This window comes from Peromyscus eremicus, chromosome 4 (genome assembly GCF_949786415.1).
Source record: "Peromyscus eremicus chromosome 4, PerEre_H2_v1, whole genome shotgun sequence".
Taxonomy (NCBI): domain Eukaryota; kingdom Metazoa; phylum Chordata; class Mammalia; order Rodentia; family Cricetidae; genus Peromyscus; species Peromyscus eremicus.
Window position 1 is genome coordinate 108,536,561 of NC_081419.1, and position 23,438 is coordinate 108,559,998.

At 40.2% G+C, this 23,438-nt stretch overlaps 1 protein-coding gene across 1 annotated transcript in view; it reads right to left on the reverse strand.

Moving 5' to 3' along the window:
• Positions 1-437: 437 nt before the first annotated feature.
• The window catches only part of Hao1 (hydroxyacid oxidase 1), a 51,159-nt gene continuing 28,158 nt past the window's right edge, over positions 438-23,438 (reverse strand). The window contains exons 4-8 of the mRNA XM_059259601.1: positions 20,940-21,115; positions 8,360-8,451; positions 2,795-2,953; positions 2,625-2,694; positions 438-508 (exon numbers count right to left, since the gene is read on the reverse strand). Of these exons, the coding sequence (XP_059115584.1) occupies positions 438-508; positions 2,625-2,694; positions 2,795-2,953; positions 8,360-8,451; positions 20,940-21,115 (568 nt within the window). The remainder of the gene's footprint in view (positions 509-2,624; positions 2,695-2,794; positions 2,954-8,359; positions 8,452-20,939; positions 21,116-23,438) is intronic.

Below are 23,438 nucleotides of genomic sequence, written 5' to 3' on the forward strand. Positions count from 1 at the left end.
GCATTTCAAAGCCCAGCGCACACTGTAAGAACCACTGTCTTAAGGAAATCTAAACATAAGACAGGTTAATAAACAGTGAGGTCATTATCTTTGACTTGAGCATACTACCTCCAATTTTACCAGAGGATAGCTTTTGTTTCCCAGCACTCCAGCCTGCCAGGGGATGACGTTGTCTAAACACATTTTCAATGTTTTCTTTTTAACAGTTAATATATTTCCAGGATGCAAGTCCATTTCTTTCTAAAAGGTTCCTAGGACACCCATTGAAAAGTCAAAAGCAATGAACGAAAAGGGATCGCTATTTTGTTGGAGAAGAAGGACACCCTTTGTATTGAAGTGGGGAGTTACAGTCTGTGGTCACCCTCTGCACAGTGTCTCTTTGTCAAGTAATACATGCTGGAAAAAAAATAATACAGATGGGAAAATATTGTGCACTGTCAGATCTTGGAAACGGCCAAAGGATTTTTCCTCACCAATGTCTTGTCGATGACTTTCACATTCTGGCACCCTGAAAAAAATAATGCGTGCATTTAATATGAAATGAATGCAATAATAATCAGGCAGGTAATCGTTTTCCCAAGGAATGTAAAACTTGACAAATGTAAGGTTTATGATTCAAGGTAGGCTTGCCAAATCTTATGTGGCATGAGACCATTTTTATTACCTAAACAGTCCTTAATACAAAATGACTGGCACATATTTTTATTAACACAAAGAGTGTATTCTTTCTGCCACATTTAATAGACAGCCGGAGGCTGAAAGCTCTCGTTTAGGATATGTCTGCAGCAAATTAAAATGTGTAGTGAGGATTCACAGAATGGCATTCTTCTCCTGAACGTTCTGGCAAGCTCGGGCTGCACAGTAGCAGGGAGACAGTTTAGGGAATTGTAGCTATCATGATGATTGGGACCTTGTGGATCACAAAAAACTGAATCTCACTTCCACTTCAAATGGGGAAGCTGGTAATTCACTCAAAGCTCCCCCCCACACACACACAAACACACATCAGCTAAAGGTCCATTTTGAGTCAAACTCTAAGCCATCCATAGTAAACACAGCACTTACTAATTCTTTTAACAAACATTTATTGTTTGTGTGCCAGGCACCACTCTAAACATTGCAAACTCTGCAATGAGATAAAAGATGGAAAGATCCCTGGTCACACGTTTTATATTCTAGAGGGGAAACATAAAATACATAATGTGTGTTGTTTTAGAAATAAGCTATGTGACAGATGATTTATGAATAGTGATAGATTCTTAAGGAAAAGAATGGAAGAACAGGGACAGAAAGCTGGAACTTGGAAACAGATGAATAGTCAAGGTAGTCCTTTTGTGAATGAAAAATGTACATGAAAGACTGAAGGGTGGAGGAACTCCTCATGTAGACATCTGGGGAGCACCAAGGAAGTGAGAAGATCCAGCACAGAGGCCACCAGGCTAGAACTTGTCTGCTAATCAAGGAACCTTTAAGAGGCAAATGAAAGCTTGAGACAGTGACAGGGACATCAGGGGTCACAGCTGTGACTGAAAGGGTGACAAGACCCTTGTAAAGTACTGTGAGGACTTTGGTGTCTACGTTGAGTAAGTCAAGAGTCTTTGGAGTGTTCTGATCCAAGAAGAACATGAGCTAAATTAATGTTTAAGATGTCTACCCTGATTTCTGTTTCAAAGGAGAGTGGGAGAAGCAAGGTAGACAAAGTTAGAGAAGTAGACACCAATACCCACTGCAAGAGGGAAAGAATAATGGGACAGCCACATGGTGGCAGTGGATGTGACGAAAGGGGTCAGGTTCAAACACTGTAATGAGCAACCCCTATGGATGTCAAGATGCGAAAGAAAAGGCAAATGTTGAGAGCTTTGGACCAGAGCAAATGAAACTTTGGCATGAGAGTGACCTGGGAGTGAGAGGCTGCAGGTGGTACAGAAGGAATTTGGTTTTTGACAGGTAGCATTTCATCTGCCACTTAGTTAAGAGGTAGGACTGACTGGCCAGTTGGGTCTCGGCAGTCATGTACCGATAAGTGAGAAAAAGAATGGCTCTATACCTACCTTGAAAGTGTTCTTGCTCACGAAGACATCCCTGATAGGATTGTCAAAGCTGAAGGCTAAGTAACTAGGCACACTGTAAATCCCCCACCCAAAAGTGCTGTGCCTCAGAGCCATAAATATAAAGCCAACTGCAAGTTCAGTGGCCCAAACAATCGGTTTTCTTCCCCCCTCGTATCTTCTCTCTTCCAAGGACCCTGGCTTGGAAAGCCCACAGAAAACAAAACAAAAAAACAGTAATGAAGATAAGGGCCTGCTGTGATTTGAATCTGGAGTGCTCTCCGCAGGCTCCTATTTTCAGTACCTGTTTCCCAGTGGTGGTGCCACATTGGAGGCTCTGAAGCCTTTCGGAGGTGGGAACTAGAGGGTGTAAGTAGGCATTAAGGCCAAGGCTCCCGAGTTTATGACTTAGCCCCTAGTTCAGTTTCAGCCATGAGCTTCACAAAGTTCTCCCCAGGGTGATGGACAGAATGTCTCTGAAACCAGGAGCTCAAATAATTCCTTTTCTTCTAGTAAGTTTGTGTCTATCAGTTACGGCGTTGCCCTAACGCAGCTTCAAGGAGTGTGGAGCCTTACCGCTCAGAGCCATGGCCAGCCGGAATTCTTCCTTCAGTATCTCAAGGACATCTCGAACACCTTTTTCTCCCTAAGCAAGTAACAGATATTAAAGTATTGGGTAAACTAGTTTGGTTCTATTTCACTATTGAAGGATTTTGTTTTATTTGTTTATTTTCTTGTCCAATTACCTGGAAAGCCAAGCCCCATATGATGGGTCTCCCCACAAACACAGCCTTGGCTCCCAAGGCCAGAGCTTTGAGAACATCGGTGCCTTTCCTTACACCCCCGTCTAGGAAGACTTCTACCTTCCCTTCCACAGCCTCGACGATTTCTGGCAGGGCATCAATCTAGGGAGAGAAGAGGGACAGTGTGGCAATGTTTGTGTAAAAACTTCTGCTCAATTTCACCTCCAGTCAATGACTTCAAACCCATCCAACTAAGGCTCAGAGAGAAAAGAGACCAGTAGGTTTAAGGTCGATGATGGAATCATTTCTCCAGGAAGAAAAATGCAAATGCTAGGAACTAGAAACTAATGTGAATTCAGAATTAAGTAGCCGCTTTGTCTTCAAAGTATGGCATTAATTTTTCTGCTCCTGATATTTAAATGCAAATATTATGTCTAAAAAATAGTAAACACAATTCTAAATCACTTAATCTTTCATAGTTCCCTCTTTTATAAAAATAAGTGAAATATCTTACTGATATAAAGTATTCTTAATATTGTTTACTGAAGATCAATGGTTAAAATTCACATTAGATTTTGTAAGCAATGATGTAGAAAGCATGCAAGCAGGCTTCTCTCTGATTTCCTCTTCTAACATACTTTACATCTAGATAAGCATGAGCTAACTGTGAATACACTTTACTCTCAGTTACAGGAATATGACCATGTGAACCTTGAAGATCCCTGTCTAAATTGCCATTGACAATGGGTTTAGTTTACCACAGAGAGTACAAGAACCTCACAAGGGTGAGGTGGTGGTGTATATTATCCTTCATGATCCCCCATACTTCTCTAAATGCATGTCCTTTCTAAGACATCTATATAGTTTCTCCCATTTAAATAGACAGAGCATATTGACCTACTCCTTGACATTGGCTTTGGTTATTATGACCCACTTTGGCCAGTCATATGTGAGCAGGGGAGGTAGAGGGCCATTTCTGGCCACAGACCTGAAGCTATGTCAGGTGATTCTTTGTAGGTTTGTGCTTCGGTCATTTGCCATGAGATAGGGATCCCCAGATCTTGTTCCATCAGAGCTTGGGCCCAGGAAGACTATTCAGGAGGCAGAGCTGTCTAACCTCACCCAGCTGGACCTGAAACTTATACCCCAGCCAGCAGGCTAGTCCCAAGCCTGAATCAGAAGATCCCAGTAGCAGGATGTTTGAAGGGAACAATTGTCAGTTTAAATCACTGGCTTTTCCCCCTAGAGCCACAGTAGTATGTGATACAACTGGCTCATTAGATGTAGGTGAAAATTTATGGAAATTACTCACATTTGTCCCAAAACGTTTAGATCTGAAATGAAGTCCTGACTCCATTTATGTATGCTGTGAAAGCCACCACACACTTAAACTACTCCTTTTCCAGAAATAATTGTGCTGAAATCACTCAAAGGCTTTCCTACTTCTCTCCTAGAAGTTTAGTGGCTAAACTTAAATAGAGTTTTATGTAAAAGGCTGAAAACCAAACACAGCTACAATTTGGAGGAAGTGGAGGCAACCCTTGGCAAGTGGCCCCTAAATGTTTGGCAGGTAGTGTAATTTTCCCCTTTCCCTTTTGGCTTCCATGCCTTGCCAAACATGCTTCGGATCCATTTACATACGTTCTCTTACCTATACATAGTCCCCTTTTACATTCAGGCGAGTTACATCAACATATAAATGCTACAATTTCCAAGCCATGATGCAAGCCATAATTAAGCATATTTCCCTATTTGAAACCAGAACCAAAGAAAAATATTAGCTAGCTTGGGTTCAATACACATTTTCAAAGTCACACAAATCAAGTCTGTTTAGGTTATTTCCAGTGCCTAACCTGACCTAAAAGTACACTAATAAGGACACTTAAGATATGACTCCTGGAATATAAAACAGAGCCTGCATTTGTGTCTCTGTGTCTGTGGACAGGTAAGTCCCATCCAACACTGAGCAATTCTAACGTCCCTGTCTTTCCAGAGCTGCACTCTCACTAGGGACACTCTATATAAAATAGAGTGATCCGGGCAGACTGAATACATAAATGGAGCAGATAAGCCCGCTAGGTACAGCCCTATTTACAGTTCCTTTTTTTCCTTTCCTAAGCATCCATAGTGCATCCATGTTTACTCAAGAAGAAGGACACTCAAATGTCCCAACCAAAGGAGCTGAACTTTAGACATGCTGCTGTAGTTAAAGCAGAGACAACTGAGTCCCAGCTGCTGCTCTCCCCGACCATACCTTGTACCCCTCCAGCGCTTCTACCCAGCACAATCAGAAAATCACCAGCCCAGAGATTTAGCAAGCCCCCAAATGGCTCCAGTGATCCCACACACACAATTCACAGTGAGATTATGCTCCCTAGGGTATCCTTAGGGTAAGGGAGGTGGGGTGGGGATCTGAACTGTGGTTAGCATTCACCAATGGAACAGGAGAGATTCTAACAATGCTTTGCTTCTTAACTTAGATCTTAAGAACTGGCATGACTCTTTAAGAGACCTGCCCCTTCATGAAAACAAATCAATCTGATACACTAGGAGATGTGAGACAGTGAGATTCTCCTCCACCAGCCTGGTGTACCACACAAGCACCTGACCCCATATAATCAGGACTGAGCACAGCTAAGACAAGAACCACCCACCACCTCACGGTTCTCAGCCCAAAATCTCAACTTAATAAAACTGGGACATAAATAAATTGGAGTTGTTTTAGCCAGTAAGTTCAGATTTGTTTGTTATAACATTAAAGCCAATTCATATACCAAATACCTCTCAAGGATGGATCTCATAAAACATGTCTTTGCAATTCATTTTGTATTGTTGCAGTACTGGTACTAGAATTTGAACTTAGGGTCTCCTCTATGCTAAGCAAGCACTCTACCATTGAGTGTCCCCTCTAGTCCCAAGCACCCCTCTAAAAAAATTGTTAGATGGTACAGAACATGCCTAAGGACTCAACTTGAGAGTCATCAACTTAACAGCGCAGATGCTTATTCAGTGAAAGTGTTTGGCAGATGGGAAATTTACTGTGAAAAAAAAAACATATCTGCAAATCTGAAGTACTTAGGGTTTAGTTGGCAACAAAAAGCAATGTAAATTTGAAAAAAAATATAAAAGAGTGCTGTGGGATGATCCTTCTGTACGCTGTGAATATGCATTGCTCTCATTGGTTAGTAGTAAAGCTGTTTGGCCTATAGTAAGGTAGAATAAAGTTAGGTGGGACAATCAAACTGGGGACTCAGGTGAAGAAGGATAGAGTCAAGAGAGACACAAGTGAGCTGTCCAAGAAGCAGATGCTAGAGGACCAATAAAGCCACGGGCCACATGGCAATACATTAATTAATAGACATGGGTTAATTTAAATCTAAGAGCTAGTTGGTAATAAGCCTGAGCTATCGGCCAAGCACTTTGTAATGAATATAAGCTTTTGTGTGTTTGTTTGGGACTGGGTTGTCGAGACAGAAAAGCTCCTGCTCTGTTTACAAAAGAGAATATTGAAAGGACTCATACAGGACAGAGAATAATGTGTCAAGATAAACTGACGTTAAATTCCTGGTTCAGAAATTCAAGTGGCAAGTATTTCTCTGTACAAGGGAATACTGTGAAGTAGGAAAATGTAGAATCATACAGTCCAGGCATATTCTTTATGGAATCAACACAATACCAGGAGAGGTTCAGGCCTAAGAGTCTGAGTGACTTGCCCCTGTGTCTCTCATACATTACGGGAAGGCAAGAAAATAACTCAAACTCAAGCCTCCTGTTTCAAAACTCCTCCCATGATATCATACCAGGCCTGTACCCTGGCTTATGATGTAACGATGTCTACAGGACAGTAAGACCTTCTATGCATCTAGTATAAAGGCTTATACCATAGCCTCCTTTTAAATCTTTGACTGCTCACCTCAAAACCCATACACCAAGGGGAAAAAACACCATTTGCCACAGACTGAGTGCTTTCATACATTTCTCTCATCATCATGGGCCTGAAATTTGCTGTAAGTATGAGGCAAAACTTAGGCAGGTATATCCTCTCATACACACGGCATGCAAAGGGAGGGGGCATTGTTTTCTTTAAAACAGTCTCTGAGACCACAACTCAAAAGCCCTTTGAGATAAGTTTCCATATGCCCTTGGCCAGAGGGAAAGAAACCACACCATTTAGATATTTTCCCCTTAAAATCTAGTTAGATTTGATTTCAGAAGATTTATATTTTATTTTTAGAAAACAAACTTAATTTGGCCCGCACACTAAGCCTATGTCTTCGTGCACAAGTGAGGCATAAATCTGGCCAGGCACTTTGAGCTGTGAGCAGCTTCTCCACCCTGCTTTAAGGAGGGCATCACTTTCCACCCCTTTTTACCTGCAGGCCACATTTAACATCACCCAGAATGCTATGTCTGTGGGACTAAATCTACGTCAGAAAGGGCTTACAACCTCTAGCTTTATGATTTCAGATCTTAGGCTGCTAATCCCACTGTATACAGACTTGGTTGGCCGTACCCTTTAGTGCTTTGGAAACACCGTGTGAGTGCCCTGTGCACATGAGTGCTCCCTGCTAGTTGCCCTGCGCACACGAGTGCTCCCTGCTAGTTGCCCTGTGCACACGAGTGCTCCCTGCTAGTTGCCCTGCGCACACCAGAGCTCCTTGCTGGCTTGTACTCTGTCATAAAATGAACTCAAGTTGTCTGCAGACTTAACCAAATCATCCTGCTGGTTCAACGAAACAACAATTTGCACTACTACTAAGTTAAATTATTCCTCCTCAGAGGCTTTTGTCATTCCCTACAATTGTGTGTTCCCTCATTTCCTTTGGATTATCATGTCTGAATCATCTCTCTCCTTCTCCAGCTCATATGTCACCTACTGGTATACCTGTGCTCACAAAAATAATCCCTGCCTTACTAATTAGAAGGATCTGTTTGCTGTGGGATGTATGGCAAATGTGTTGCTGATTAATCAATAAAACACTGATTGGCCGTTGGCTAGGCAGGAAGTATAGGCGGGGCAAGGAGGAGAATAAAGCTGGGAAGTGGAAGGCTGAGTCAGAGAGACACTGCCAGCCGCCATGATGACAAACAGCATGTGAAGATGCCAGTAAGCCACGAGCCACGTGGCAAGGTATAGATTAATGGAAATGGATTAATTTAAGCTGTAAGAACAGTTAGCAAGAAGCCTGCCACGGCCATACAGTTTGTAACCAATATAAGTCTCTGTGTTTACTTGGTCGGGTCTGAGTGGCTGTGGGACTGGCAGGTGAGAGAGATTTGTCCTGACTGTGGGCCAGGCAGGAAAACTCAAGCTACATCTGTTTTCATGAGTTTATAAATAGACATATTGGGCTAGTAAAAAATAACTGCATTTGCTAATTTAGATAATTCTGTACCACTAAAAATGCGAGATCTCACATAACATCACACCATTTACCATAAGTGATTCTGAAACACAGACACACACACACACACACACACACACACACACACACACACACTCACTAGACATATACAGATCCCTGATTTAAAAAAGAGAAATGTGGAGAAATCCCAGTGGAAACTCACCGTAGCTGGCACTCCATCCAGTTGTCGAGCCCCGTGATTGGACACCAAGATCCCATCCACACCATGTTTCACAGCTTCTTTAGCATCATCACCTGGAAAAAACAAAATACCATCCCATGGAAACAGTCACTGGACAAAAGGCTTGGACTTCGAATCTCCAACATGACTATAGAAGGAGGAAGACCTCATTCCCACTCATCTTGTTTGGTGCTTGGAACATTGAAACGCACCCAATCATTACATTGTGACGCCTTGCACAGCCTTAGTGCAGTGGGAAGGGGCTTGGATCTGCCTAGGCTCAGTGTGCTGGGCTCTGCTGATGCCCCATGGGAGACCTCTATTTGGGGGATGTGGGGATGCGGGGTGGCTTGGGAGGGACGGCTGGGGGTGGGACGAGGGAGAAGGGGGGAATCTGTGGATGGTATGTGGAGTGAGTAGAAAATTTCTTAATAAAGAAAAATAAAAAAAATAAAATAAATAAAATAAAAAGAATATCAGTGGTAGCTCCTTCTAAAGTTAACAACTGGCACAATTTATGTGATAAACTATGAGTACATAGTAAATTGTCATAAATAAGGAATTTATCTCTGTAAAGACATACTTCTGTTAACTTTATTCTATGAAGTTTTATTTGTTATCTGAGAATTTTATACAATGTATTTTGGTTATATTAATCACCTTCCACTAATTCCTCCCAGATCTTTCCTCACCTCCCTACCTGCCAGCTTCTTCATTTCTTCTTTTTATTTTTAATTTTTTATTAAGAAATTTTCTATTCATTTTACATACCAACCACAGATCAGCCTGTCTGCCCTTCTCCCGCCTCCCAGCATCTCCCCCAACCCACCCCCCATTCCCACCTCCTCCAAGGCAAGATCTCCCTTGGGGAGTCAGCAGAGCCTGGTACATTCAGTTGAGGCAGGACCAAGCCCCTCCTCCCTGCACCAAGGCTGGGCACAGTGTCCCACCATAGGCACTGGGCTCCAAAAAGCCCACTCATACACCAGTGATGGATCCTGATCCCACTGCCTGGGGGTCCCCTAACCAGTTCAAACAGTTGCCTTGCCTATCCCGAGGGCCTAGTCCAGTCCCATGGGGTCTCCAGAGTTATTGATCCACAGTTCATGTGTTTCTACTCCTTTGGCTACCTGTCTCTGTACATTTTCCCATCATGATCTCAATGTCCCTTGCTCATAGAATCCCTCCTCTCTCTCATCAATTGGACTCCTGGAGCTCAGCCTGGCGCCTGGCTGTGGATCTCTGCATCTACTTCCATCAATTACTGGATGAAGGCTCTATGATGACAGTTAGGGTATTTACTAATCTGATTACTGGAGTAGGCCAGTTCAGACACCCTCTTGACTATTGCTAGTAGTCTAAGGTGGGGTCATCCTTGTGGATTCCTGGGAACTTCCTTAGCACCCTGTTTCTCCTTATTCCCATGATGTCTTCATTTATCATGATATCTCTTTCCTTGCTCTCCTACTCTGTCCCTATTCCAGCTCGAACCTCACATTCCCTTATGTTCTCATCTCCCATCCCTTGCCCTCCATTACCCTCCCTTCACCCCCAATTTGCTCATGTAGATCTCATCTATTTCTCCTTTGCTGAGCAATCTATATATCCCTCTTAGGGTCCTCCTTGTTAGTTAGCTTCTCTATAGCTATGGTTTATAGTCTTGTTATCCTTTGCTTTACATCTAGTATCCACTTATGAGTAAGTACATACAATGTTTGTCCTTCTGAGTCTGGGTTACCTCACTCAGGATGATATTTTCTAGTTCTACCCATTTGCCTACAAATTTCATGATATCATTGTTTTTTTTACCGCTGAGTAGTACTCCATTGTGTATATGTGCCACATTTTCTTTATCCATTCTTCAGTTGAGGGGCATCTAGGTTGTTTCCAGGTTCTGGCTATTATGAATAATGCTACTATGAACATAGTTGAGCATGTGTCCTTGTGGTATGATTTAGCAATCCTTGGGTATATGCCCAAGAGTGGTATAGCTGGGTATTGAGGTAGATTGATTCTCAATTTTCTGAGAAACTACTATACCGATTTCCAAAATGGCTGTGCAAGTTTGCACTCCCACCAACAATGGAGGAGTGTTCCTCTTGCTCCACATCCTCTCCAACATAAGCTGTCATCAGTGTTTTTGAACATAGCTATTCTCACAGGTATAAGATGGTATCTCAGAGTAGTTTTAATTTGCATTTCTCTGATGACTAAGGATGTTGAGCAATTTCTTAAATGTCTTTCAGTTGTTTGAGATTCTTCTGTTGAGAATTCTCTGTTTAGCTCTGTAGTCCATTTTTTTAATCAGATTGTTCTTTATTTTGATATCTTTATTTAGTTTCTTGAATTCTTTATATATTTTGGAGATTAACCCTCTGTCAGATGTGGGGTTGTTGAAGATCTTTTCCCATTCTGTAGGCTGTCATTTTCTCTTATTGACCATGTCCTTTGTCCTACAAAAGCTTCTCAGTTTCAGGAGGTCCCATTTATTAATTGTTGCTTTCAGTGTCTGTGCTACTGGTGTTATATTTAGGAAGTGGTCCCCTGTGCCAGTGCATTCAAGACTATTTCCTACTTTCTCTTCTATCAGATTCAGTGTAACTGGATTTATGTTGAGGTCTTTGATCCACTTGGACTTGAGTTTTGTGCATGGTGATAGATATGAATCTATTTGCATTCTTCTACATGTTGACATCCAGTTATGTCAGCACCATTTGTTGAAGATACTTTCTTTTTTATGTTGTACAGTTTTGGCTTCCTTGTCAAAAATCAGGTGTCCATAGGTGTGTGGATTAATGTCAGGGTCTTCAATTAGATTCCATTGGTTCACATGTCGGTTTTTATGCCAGTACCACATCTTCTTCATTTCTTTCTCCCTCCTCACCCCCTCTCTCTATCAAGTCCAGTTTGTGTTGGCTGGTCATTTACTGGGCACAAATCCTGCCCTGCAGTATGGTTAATATACTTGGTATCACATCATTAAAGAAAACTGACTTTCTCTGTTAATTATATTTTTAAGATTTGTTTGTTTGTTTATGTGTATGTGCTTGCATGGGTTTATATGCACCACATGAATATGGGTGCCCAATGAGGTCAAAAGAGAGTGTTGTTCAACCTTGGTGCAGGGAGGAGAGGCTTGGTCCTGCCTCAACTGAATGTACCAGGCTCTGCTGACTCCTCATGGGAGATCTTGCCTTGGAGGAGGTGGGAATCAGGGGTGGGTTGGGGGGGAAGGCTGGGGGGCAGGAGGAGGGAGAAAAGGGGAATCTGTGGTTGGTATGTAAAATGAATAGAAAATCTCTTAATTAAAAAAAGAAAAAAACAACTAATCACACATCACAATCATTATTATATATATACATATATATGTATATATATATATATATATATATATATATATATATATATATATATATATATATATATATATAGAGAGAGAGAGAGAGAGAGAGAGAGAGAGAGTTGTTGAGTCTCCTGGAACTGACTTTACAGGTCTGAACTCAAGTCCTCTGTAAGTGCAGTAAGCACCGAGCCATTTCTCCAGCCTGTATTAGCTAATTTTAGCTAACAAAACAAAATTATTTCTATCATTTAGCAGAACTATTACCCTAAAATATGGAAAATAAAATAGTATGTATGTGACAAGCATTATCAAAGCAGTCACCAATGAACAAATCTATTCCAAACAGTATTTAATACACAGTTGTTGTAAGTTCAGTAACTTTTTTGTTGTGTTTGTTATATAATTAAATTTCGCTCAACGGAATACATTTTAAATATGTAAAAAAATAAGGTAACTCACTAATTGTGCTTCAAATATATTGATTTCTGAAAATACAGTTTTAAAATAGATTAATATTTTAAGTAGTAAACATAATTGTTAAATTTTATTTTCTAGACTATTATTTCTAAGATGCTCCATTTTGTTAGTTCTTAAATGTAATATTAAGTAAAACTAATTTGTTTGATTTTGTCTTGAAAATCAGTATTTGGAGAGCTAAGCAGGTAGATACAGAAAATGCACATTATCAACTCAGCAATGAGGATCAAAGGATGCCTTAATTAAGAATAATTACAATTTGCAATTCTGATTACTTTAATTTTTTTGTGTACTGCACCACTTCCCACTATATGCCATTGAATACTAAAATTCAAATATTTTAATAATGATAGCAATCCTATCATTTTAAAATTATGGGTATATGTTGATGTCACACCTATGTCTTATGGCCTAAGTACCTCTGTCCTCACCAAATTCCTTGAAACCTTAGTACCTGATGTGATAATATTTGGAGATGGAATCTCTGATAGATAATTAACACTGGATACATTCATGAAAGTGAAGCTCAAAAGAGACATTTTCCCTTACAAGAAGAAATATCTCGAAGCTCTGTCTTCTTGCCTCTTTGCAGGAAGATATGAGGTGAGTGCTCACCAGAAGCCATCTGTGCTGAGCCCTGACTCCTATTCCTTAGAACTACAAGAAAAACTTCTATTGTATATAGGATTTTGTTGAGCCCAACACTGTTATCAGTGTGACTGCTATTACTACTAGTACGTATCTGAGACTCCAACTTAAAAATTACTATGGCCTGGAGAATCCATCTTTCCCAAGGTTGAAATCATGGAAAACAAAGCCCTGTAGAAATAACAAGTGGTCAGCCCTAAAAGATATGCATACGAGCTAGCTTTGTTTGAAAATAAGAAACCTCAATTGAGAAAATACCTCCACCAGATAGGCTTTTGGACAAGCCTATGGGACATTTTCTTGACTGATGATTGACATGGGAGATCCCAGCCCTTTTGTGGGTGATGCAACCTCTGGACAAGTGGTGCTGGGGTATGTAAGAAAGCAGGATAAGAAAGCCAGGGGGAGCAAGCCACTAAGAAGCATTCCTCCATGACCCTGCATCAGTTCCTGCCTCCAGGTTCCTGCCCTGTCTTCCCTTCATGATGAACTGTGATGTGGAACTGTGAGCTGAAATGAACCCCTTCCTCCCCAAGTTGTGGTGGTATTTGCTCCATCCCATGACCTTGGGCTATAGGGCCCGAAGAGGCAGTGCTTCTTGCCATTGTATGTGACCTCTTATAAGGTAGGAGGAAGGGTCACATGCTCTTCTCCCTGCTCCTGCCTTAGAGGTGGATTCACTCCCCTTCAGATCAGAGAATCACTTCAGCTGTCTACTCCGTTCTGTATTCATGAGTGTATTTCCTCAATTTATATCTTAATAAATCCCTGTTACCCAGTAAATAGACTCACATGGATTGATCATTTCAGAGGTCATGAGTTCAATTCCCAACAACCACATGGTGGCTCACAACCACCTATAAGGAGATCTGGTGACCTTTTCTGGGCTGCAGGGATACATGCAGGCAGAACACTGTATACATAATAAATAAATATTTAAAGAAAAACAAGGGGAAGAGAGATGGCTCAGTGGTTGAAACTGATGTTCCAGAGGACCCAGGTTGAATTCCCAGGCCATCTAGTGTTTGATCATGCCAGAATTAAATTAAAAAAAAGGAGGACCCATGTGACCCAACTCTCTTTCTTTATAAGAACTCACATACAATGGCAAGAAGCACCACCTCCTTCCGGCCCTATAGACCAAGGTCATAGGCAAAGCAAATACCACTACACTAAGTTGCTTTTGGTCATGATATTTTATTAAAGCAGTAGAAACCTTACCTAAAACTTGTGTGTGTGTGTGTGTGTGTGTGTGTGTGTGTGTGTACAGAATTAATTAAAAGAAAAAGAGGCCATCAATTTGAAAGGAGGATCACAGGGTATTTGTAGAGAGGAGAGCAAAGGGAGAAATAATACAATTATAGTACATATATATAAAATAAAAATAGAATAATTACCTTTCTAATTTATATTTTTTAAATAATAAAATAAAATCAATGTGCAAAAGCTCTGATTGATGGCCCTGAAGACTTTTTAAAAGGAGAAATTGTTCATTTCCTTTTCAAATGAGTGACTGGTTTAAATTTATTCCTTTGGTGAATTTAAGAGTTCTTACCGTTGGACATTACTGGATGAGTCATCTCAATATAACTGGAGTATTATTTACTATGGCAGATTATTGGCACCGATGAAAACTGTCAATCTTTTGGATAGAAAAAGGAAACACTACATCTGTTCATAATTTAATTGTTTTAGCTACATTGTTTTCATTTTTTTAAAGAAATTGTTGAACCTGTGGAGGGAAAAGGATTTCAAGATGGCTCCCCAACACACTGGTCACTTCTGCTCCCATTGCTTGCCATCCCTGTTTTGCATTTTTTGTTACTTCCTGTTTAGACATACATGCTTTGGTGCATTACTTGACTTTCCTCGAGTTCTAATTGTCTTTCTTTTGTGCCAGTTATTATGAGACTTTGCTATATCCTCAAACCTTTCCATTATTCTAGCTAACCCCTTTGAGTCACCTGATCTCCTCTCCTGAGTCAGCTGCCCGGAGCCCCTTACCTTCTGGTTTGGCAGTGGTTACTCTCTGGCCTCAACGCCTACCTTCATTCTCTTGTTTTCTCTGCTTTGAACCTCTTACAAACGGATGGATGTAAGCTCTCGTTTAGTTACGGTTTTGTTTGTAGTGCACTCATGCATAGCTGCCCAAGAAGAGATCAGTGAGAACCAAACTGGCATCCCTTGACTGACCCCTTCTTTGTGTAATCCCTGTATGAGCTGTAACACACTAAATTGAGCAATTGTTTTCCCACAGAGCCTTACAGACTTTCCCCTTGTTTGCTGGAACCCATTTGTTGACCTTTATACAGATGACAGTCTGGCCAGGCCTGTAGTCCTCCATAACAAATTTTTTTCTTGATTTTTCTCTCTTTATACCCATTGTATTTTTCTGCCATTTCACCTGTGTGATAAGGTACGATTTATTTTCTTAGTCTAATGATTATATCACCAAAATTTAGAACTTTTCTGTCTAACATTTTCTTCCTGTCCTTTCTTTGTATATTTTCCATCTAAACTGTGTGTCAGTTAGATATTTGTCATTTAAAGTCCTCTGTATCCCACTCATCTGCTTGACTGTAGTGTTCTCTTGGTCTTATTAGTCACTGCTTTTCTACACCTGAGGAAATGCCGTTGCCTTTCTTTCAACCACTCAGCCATTTCATTTTTACTTTCAGCTATCATACTTTCAGTATTTTACACCTCTTTTTCTCTACTTGTCCTTTTAAACAACTTAGAAGTTAGTCTGGGCAAATAGTTCCACAGATAAAGCACTTGCCATACAAGCCTGAGGACCAGAGTTCAAATCCCCAGGACCCATGTAAAAGCCAGATGGGCATGGTGACCCACCCTTAACCCCAGGAAGGAGGTAGACACAAGGCCTTCCCAGTAAGCTGCCTAGACTAGGTCTATGCATCTTGTTCAGTAGAACTTTCTGTGATGATGGAAATATTCACACAGATATGGCCATTTGACTCTACAGTAAGGACAGTCTATCCAGCCAAAAAGTTCAGACGATACTGAATACCTATAGAAGAATAAAATTATATCCATATGTCCTATCCTACACACAAAAAATAATTCAAAGAGAACAAAAGACCTTAATTTAAAACCAGAAACACTTAACTGCTACAAGAAAAGATAGAAAAACATTTCAAAATATAGGCACCTTGGTGCAGGGGAATCTCCCAGGAGTCTGTGGGGAGGATCCCATCTTAGACTCCCAGCAATAATAGAAGTAGACTGAACTGACCATCTCCTGTGACCAGATTGGTGTCTGGTCCAATTGTCATCAGAGAGGTGCCATCCAGCAACTGATGGAGGCAGATGCAGAGACTCAGAGCCAAACATTAGGCAGAGTTTGGGACTCCTACGGAGAAGGAAGAGAAGGAGGAGGAGAAAGGAGTGTAGGAGCCAGTGGGGTCAAGGACGCCATGGGAAAGCTCACATAAGCAATTAACCTGGGCTCCTAGGAGATCACAGAGACTGAACTGACAACCAGGGAGCCTGCACAGGACTGACCTAGGCCCTCTGAATATATGTTACAGTTGTGTAGCTTGCTCCTCTTGTGGGACTCTTAACAACAGGAACAGGGGCTGTCTCTGACTCTTTTGCTGGCTTTTGGGACCCTACTTCTCATACTAGGTTGCCTTGCCCAGCCTTAATACATGAGAGGTGTTTTGTCTTACTGCAACTTGTTTTATTGATACTCATGGGAGACTTACCCTTTCCTGGATGGAGACAGAAAAGGAGAGAATTGGGGGATTGGGGAGAGGGACTGTGAGAAGAGAATTGGAGGGAGGCTGCAGCCAGGATATAAAATAAATAGATGAATAAAATTAATGTTCTTTTCTAAACAAAATTAGTTTTGATGATAATTATTAGGGAAGATTTATTTTCCCTCTCATTGTTTTCATTTTCAATCTCAGTTCCAAGACTTACTGTAATGAACAATAAGACATCTCTGAAGCAGAGATGGTGAAAATGATGTAATTTAGGAAAATAATGACTATGGTTATTGGGATGATATATGCTGTTTATAAAAACAAACAAACAAACAAACAAAAACCCACCAAATTCGGGGAGAAAAATTTACAAGAAGTTTAATTTTAGATAACCCAGAGCAGCTTTAGAATGACATCCTGAAATAGTACTTCCCAGGCAAGAACTGCTAGTTTACGTGGCTTCTAGAGGAGCCACAGATTCAGGTTCACAATGACTACTCCTCCAAACGAACACATGGTTTTAATATTTCCTACTCGTTTGTAGTGAAAATAAGCCCCACGTACTAGAAAAAAGAAACATAACTTGTTCAATATTGCCTTCTATTTTTCCCAATGTTATTAATTTTTGTGCATGAGAACAGTTTGTAATTATACTCTATCCTGTGACTATACTATCTATAGTTTTTACCTATAACTAATATATTTAATGTTCCCACACCAAAAGAAAAAAACTACATATATTTGGTGAACAAGACTTCAGTTACCCAGGAAAAAGCCCAAGGATTAACAAATGGAGCTACATGAAATTATAAAATTTCTGGACAACCAAGGAAACTATCAACAAAGTAGGAAGACAGCTCATAGAAAGGGAAAAAAACATTTGTTGGCTATACTTCAAACAGCATGTTAGTATCTAGAAGATATACATTTTTTTTAAACTGAAAAATTTAAGTACCATGAGCTAGAAAGATGGCTCAGCACTTGAGAGCCTTGGCTGCTCCTCCAGAGGACCTGAGTTAGATTCCCAGCATCCACTGACATCTGTCTATAACTCTAGTTCCAGGAGATCTGACCCCTCTTCTGTCCTCTACAGGAACTATATGCATGTAGCACACAAGCACACATGAAGACAAAATACTCATACACATAAACGAAAATTTTAGTTAAAAATAAATAATAAATGTTTTAAAGGTACCACACAAACAAAACTCCCAGTCAGTATAGGATGATGAACAGAAGCGATGGTCCTCGAACGAAAAACATGAATGGCCAATACGTATTTTAAATTGTTCAAACCCTTTACCCAATAAGGAAACGTAAATTAATACTACTGGGCAAGTCCATCTCACTCCAGTCAAAAAGACTATCATCAAGAAATCAAAGGACAACAAATACTGGAGAGGGTGTGAGGAAACAGAAACACTCATTCACTGCTAGGAGGAGTAAAAATTAATGCAGACCCATGGAAGAAATGTGGAGAGTTCTCAAAAACTAAAAACACAACAAATGGAACCACCAAGTAACCCAGCTAAGCCACTCCTGGGCCCAGCCCCAAAGGTCTCTAGATCTTCTCGCACAGATACTTGCACACCCATGTTGATTTCTGCTGTATTCGTGATAGCTGAGAAATGGGACCAGCCTAGCTGTTCACTAACTCATGAATGGATGATAATGAAGATAATATATAGATAATGGAATTTTACTCAACTGTAGAGAGAAATGAAATTTTCAGGAAAATGGTTGGATCTTAAAATCATTATTAATTAAGCAAGGGGACCTAGACTCACAGACAAGTGTGTTCTCTCTCAAATGCTGGTGCTGGCTTCAGTGTTCACATATATGTATCTATACGGGTATAGGCCACAGAAACAGAAGGAGGGCATGATAGCATTACAAGAAGGTACTGAAGAAGAGAAGGAAAGAAACAGAACACACACTATACAACCAGAAAGGAGGGTGTTGAGCATAGAAGGGTAGAAAGGAGGCTAGGGGGATGGGGGGAGAATTAGGGAAGAAGCCTACCCAAGACAGGTTCAAATTAGCTTCAGCCTGCCATAATGGAACCCAATACCTTGCATGCTAACTAAAACTTTAAAAAAATTGAAATGTGCTCTCTTAACTGAGCAACTGGAATTGTACTTTAATCTTTATTAACTTACATAGTCACTCAACCTGTGACTGGCAGATGCCACCACACTTAACATTGCACAGCAATGGTGTTTACAATTTTTTTCTACCCAATAAGGAGATATGGTATGTTATGATGGTAAAAGACTAATTGTAGCCAAAAATACATTTTGGCATGCTGTAGCTGCTTCTGGCTATCTAGCTACCAAACCAAATTATATTAAAAAAATGTAAGTAATATTTTAAAAGTCCAGAGCTGAGCATGTGTGCAGTTTTTCCATTTGCCTTCAAGGAGCCCACCTGCCATATTAGCAGAGAGTCACTTACCTTCTGAGTATCAATGTCCTCAACCACCCAGTGAGGACAGTAATCCTCATTCTATCAGTTTGTGGCATAAAGGAGTTGAATGTTGAGAAAGTGCCTAACTCATGTTGAACCCTCAGATAAATATGAACTGCTATTTTTATCTTCCTAAGATAAAAAGGAGCAGGTGCTACCGAGATGAGCAGGTAGTGAAAGTCCGGCAAGATTCATTTCATTTGTTGAATGTTTTGAAACAATGATGTCCTACACTAGCCAGGATAAGATTAGAAAGGGTCTTCCATTTGAAAAAAGGATACTTTAAAGAAGTTTGTCATCTTGATCCTTCAGAGTGAGTGTCCACATTCTCTAGGCATTGTGGGGCTATTGGGCAAAGGATAGAATGGTTTGCTATGACTAGACTATGAGTGTGTAAGACAGGAAGAAACAGGATCAGATAAAAGGGTCCCTAGTTGTTAATGGTTTATGAAATCTGTCCATGATTTTGCATTTTACTATTTAATTTAATTATTTATTTTATAACCAAGACAAAAAAGCTATTTAAAGGGTCAAAATGTTCTGGCTTGGCAAAATATTTACAAATCTTTGACATTTTCACTAATCCTCAGAGAACATGACGTGGCATTCGTATTTGTGCTTTTGCCCTTAAGCCCTTAAGTTGAGTGTTTAAGAAAGACAATGGTGAGAGGATAATATCATCGTGTGCTGTCTTGATCACGTATTATTTTCTATATTATATTACCAAAACCAAATTCAAGTCTTTGAGAGCTAATGTCAAGCACTTGGGGCTACAGTTACTTGCCTAAGTTTAAGAAGTAAAATATTTTAGATACATGTCAACACTTTTGAAAATAATCCAAGGATAATGAAATAATATTCTTTAAGAACTTCTTAACTTAGTATATGTGAAAAAAGCTAATTAGAGAAGTGTTTCTTCAAAACAAAAACTCTTCATGAAAGTCAAAAAGAATCAGTTTTCTAAAAAGAAAAGACAAGAAACTCTATGAAGCATTATGCCTTTGCTCATACATGCTATTTGTTTGTTAGCGTGTGTTCTAGTAAAGACCAAATCCTGTTTGAAGCACGTGCTTGGGACTTTGTTAATGTTCTCCCAGGGCAGAGTTTAACCACAGCAACAGATTACATCTTGCATTCCAATTTGCATTCATTAAAATGCAAGTCTTAAATGGTAGTAAGAATGGATGCTTCTTCTAGAACTTCCCAGCTACCCATGGTTTCTCATTCCTGAAAGCATAATCTCTGCTCTTCTGGTAAAAAGAAAAAGAAAAGAAAAAAGATGTTCTCAGTCTATCCATCTGACTTCCCAGTGAAAACCTGTGAATCGATAAGAACTCAGCTTCTCCGAACTCTTCAGCCTTTCCTGCAGTCCAGGCTGGGTATACGTGTTACTTGATAGATACAGTTGTTGTCATAGAGATGATTTTTGTTTGATAAATAAGGGAAATAAACAGTTACAGAAAAACTAGACAGTATAAACTTTACATGTATGAATAACTTCCTTTCAAACACTACTCTCTTGATCCTGCTTTGTGAGCTTTCTCATTAGGGAGACTCCTTGTTTTCACTGGGCATTTTATCTAGTAAACACTTTTCTGTTATTTGCAAAATATACAAAGCCTGAAGAAATGAGCCGGGTGATCCATAAGGATAAGAAGAAAGGTGGTGATGCTGGGAGATGAAAGGGATAGTCTTTGGAAAAGTGGTTGCAAGCTACAAATAGACATGAAGGCATATGTAATCCACGAATAATAATAAATGTTTTGAGAGAAAGAGGGAATTGGGAGCTGAAACATCTTTCAATTTGTAATATCATTTTTCCAATCAATTACTCTCTATAAAAACCTGCCATGACCATATCTAGAAATGACCATACAATCAGCAAAGTGGAGAAATGGCAAACCTCTCAAAATGCCCTTTACAACAATAGGCAGTGATGTCAATCCTCTGAGCCATTTGATGTCGTCCCAGCTGAGAGACGGGTCTATGGCTTGAGCCACATATTCAGCAAGTCCACTGTTGTCTCCAAAATTGCCCTTGGGAGAAAATGCCAAATCACTGGTTTCAAAGTTTTTCATCCTAGAATAGATACATAGAATGGGAATTAGAGACTGCTTCTCTCTCTGACTTGGTAAAAATAAGGGGTGTGGGGAGGGAAGAAATGCTCCCTTTCTGATAAATTACTCAGTCACTTATGGGTTGGTTGTCTGCAAATTTTACAGCATTTGATGTAGGAGTGTGTTCTGACTGCAGTCATGTGATTTCAACTGGCCACCTAAAGTTTAATTTACATTTGTGTGCTTATCCAGACATATCAGTCTTAAGGATCAACGTGTGGCCATGTTCAAACATTTCTTGTTTAAGCCAGTTTACAGCTACAGACAATAGACTGGATGCTATTTTCAGCTAGCTGTGCAAATTCAGCATAATAAAAACCATTTGCATGTTGCTTTATGGTTTACAAAGGCCTTTTATATACTCATATTTGTACATTTCTTTCCTTAAAATCTTCTAGAAGGTAACATTGAATCACTATGACTCCCATTTTATATATACAATAGTAACCCAAGTGCAGAATGAGATGCTCAAAAATAAAACTAGCTAGGGGCATTATTTGGGATCTTGCCTGAGTCATTTGACTGCTAATTGTATATTCTTTGCTTAGTTTATTGTGGGCATTGATGGAGAATCCGGAAGTGTTTCTCAGCACAGGAGTTTTGCCTCTCCCTCTTGCATTCAGCTGTTGCCTGGTTACTGGCTCAAACTTTGATCTTCCAGAGAACCTTGACAAGGGTCTTGGCTTTCAGATGATCACCAACCACCACCTTTTCTTTTGTGTGCGTGTGTGTGTGTGTGTGTGTGTGTGTGTGTGTGTGTGTGTGTTTTCTTGCTGCTGAGCTTTCATTACCACCCAGCAAACTGGAATTGTCAACTCCTGCATCTGTGGGTAGACTCACTCTGAGATGTAGTGTGTATTCTCAGAATGTTCCCACAGGTTTAGGTACTTCAGTTGCCCACTGTTTTATGTATCTTCACAAAATTCCCCATTTGCTGGCTTCCTCTCTTCCACCCACTTTCCTATATGCTAACAGTCTTCACCTTCTGAAAGAGTAACTTACACTTGGCCAGTGACTCCATTTTGTTCCCAGGGAGCCACAACCTAGACATGCCGACACCGAGCTGTTGCCTTCTCCTAGTCTAACACATTGATCTAGTTTGACCAAGTGGTTCTCTTAGTCATGGCCAAGCTCTACTGCTGGGTCACTCTGCTTGATATCCTTTCTCTTGCCCTAACATCCATTCTTGGCTATATTTGGACAGTCTCCCAAGCTAAAGACAAAGTTCGTTCTGCTTGCAGTTCTGACCATACCACATAGATCATGGGCAATATGCAATGGCATTTCCATGTGGCTTAGCAATCTACAACCCCCAAATTTACTTACAAACTAATTGTGTGAAAGTCTTCTCTTGAATAGCTGAAACTTGCCTTGCTCTCCTACACACTTTCACTGACCTGCTAGCTTTTCTTCTGTGGATGATAGCATAGCTGTATGTCATCTGTGGATGAGTCCACCAGCTCTGCCACTGAACATAGAAAAGATCCTGGAGCCATAACTAACACTGTATCTCTACAGATGGAAGTATCTAGGAAATGTGATTTTTAAATTATTTTAGACCTTCTTTTTATACAAAACTTGTTGATGCTTAGTTTACACTTTAGAACATTTCAGCTGAAGTTACTGATGGAGTAGTTAGGGTGCACAGACCATCGCATGGACATGAACTTTCAATTCCAAACAACTCTACTCAAGCTACTCCATCAATGGCAGTTTTCTCAGTAAGACTGAACATACTCCTGTAGATTCATGGACATAAAGACATAAAACACCCCAAATACATGATGCCCATCTAGTTGTTGGCTTTTGATGAAATACCTGAGCTTTCCATTTGTCAAAACACTTAAGGTTATACAGTATGTCACGGTCCTGAGTCTTCTGTCGTCTCCTTAATTTAAATTGAATTAAGCTCTCTGTTCAATAAATGTTTCCTTGGGAGACAAACTTAGTCCGTTACTTCAATGATACTAAATTTCAAACATAAATAGTATTGCTAAAAGTAAAAGGTGCCATCTATCTATCCCATCCTCAGACTGGGAGAAAAAAGGAAACTATCTCCATGTGTTCCTGCCCCCACACCAAACAGACTGCCATGCTTCAGCAGGAGTGGGTGAAAGGGTGAAATGGATAGGAAAAAACAGAAACATGGATAAAATTATATAAATAACTGTTGTTATTCTTGGACCATGCAATGCAGATCAACACTTGAATGAATGTTGCCTTACAGAAATCTCAGGGCACAATGAAGCCTTGTTGTTACTCTAAACTTTGTTCAAAGCCAGAAG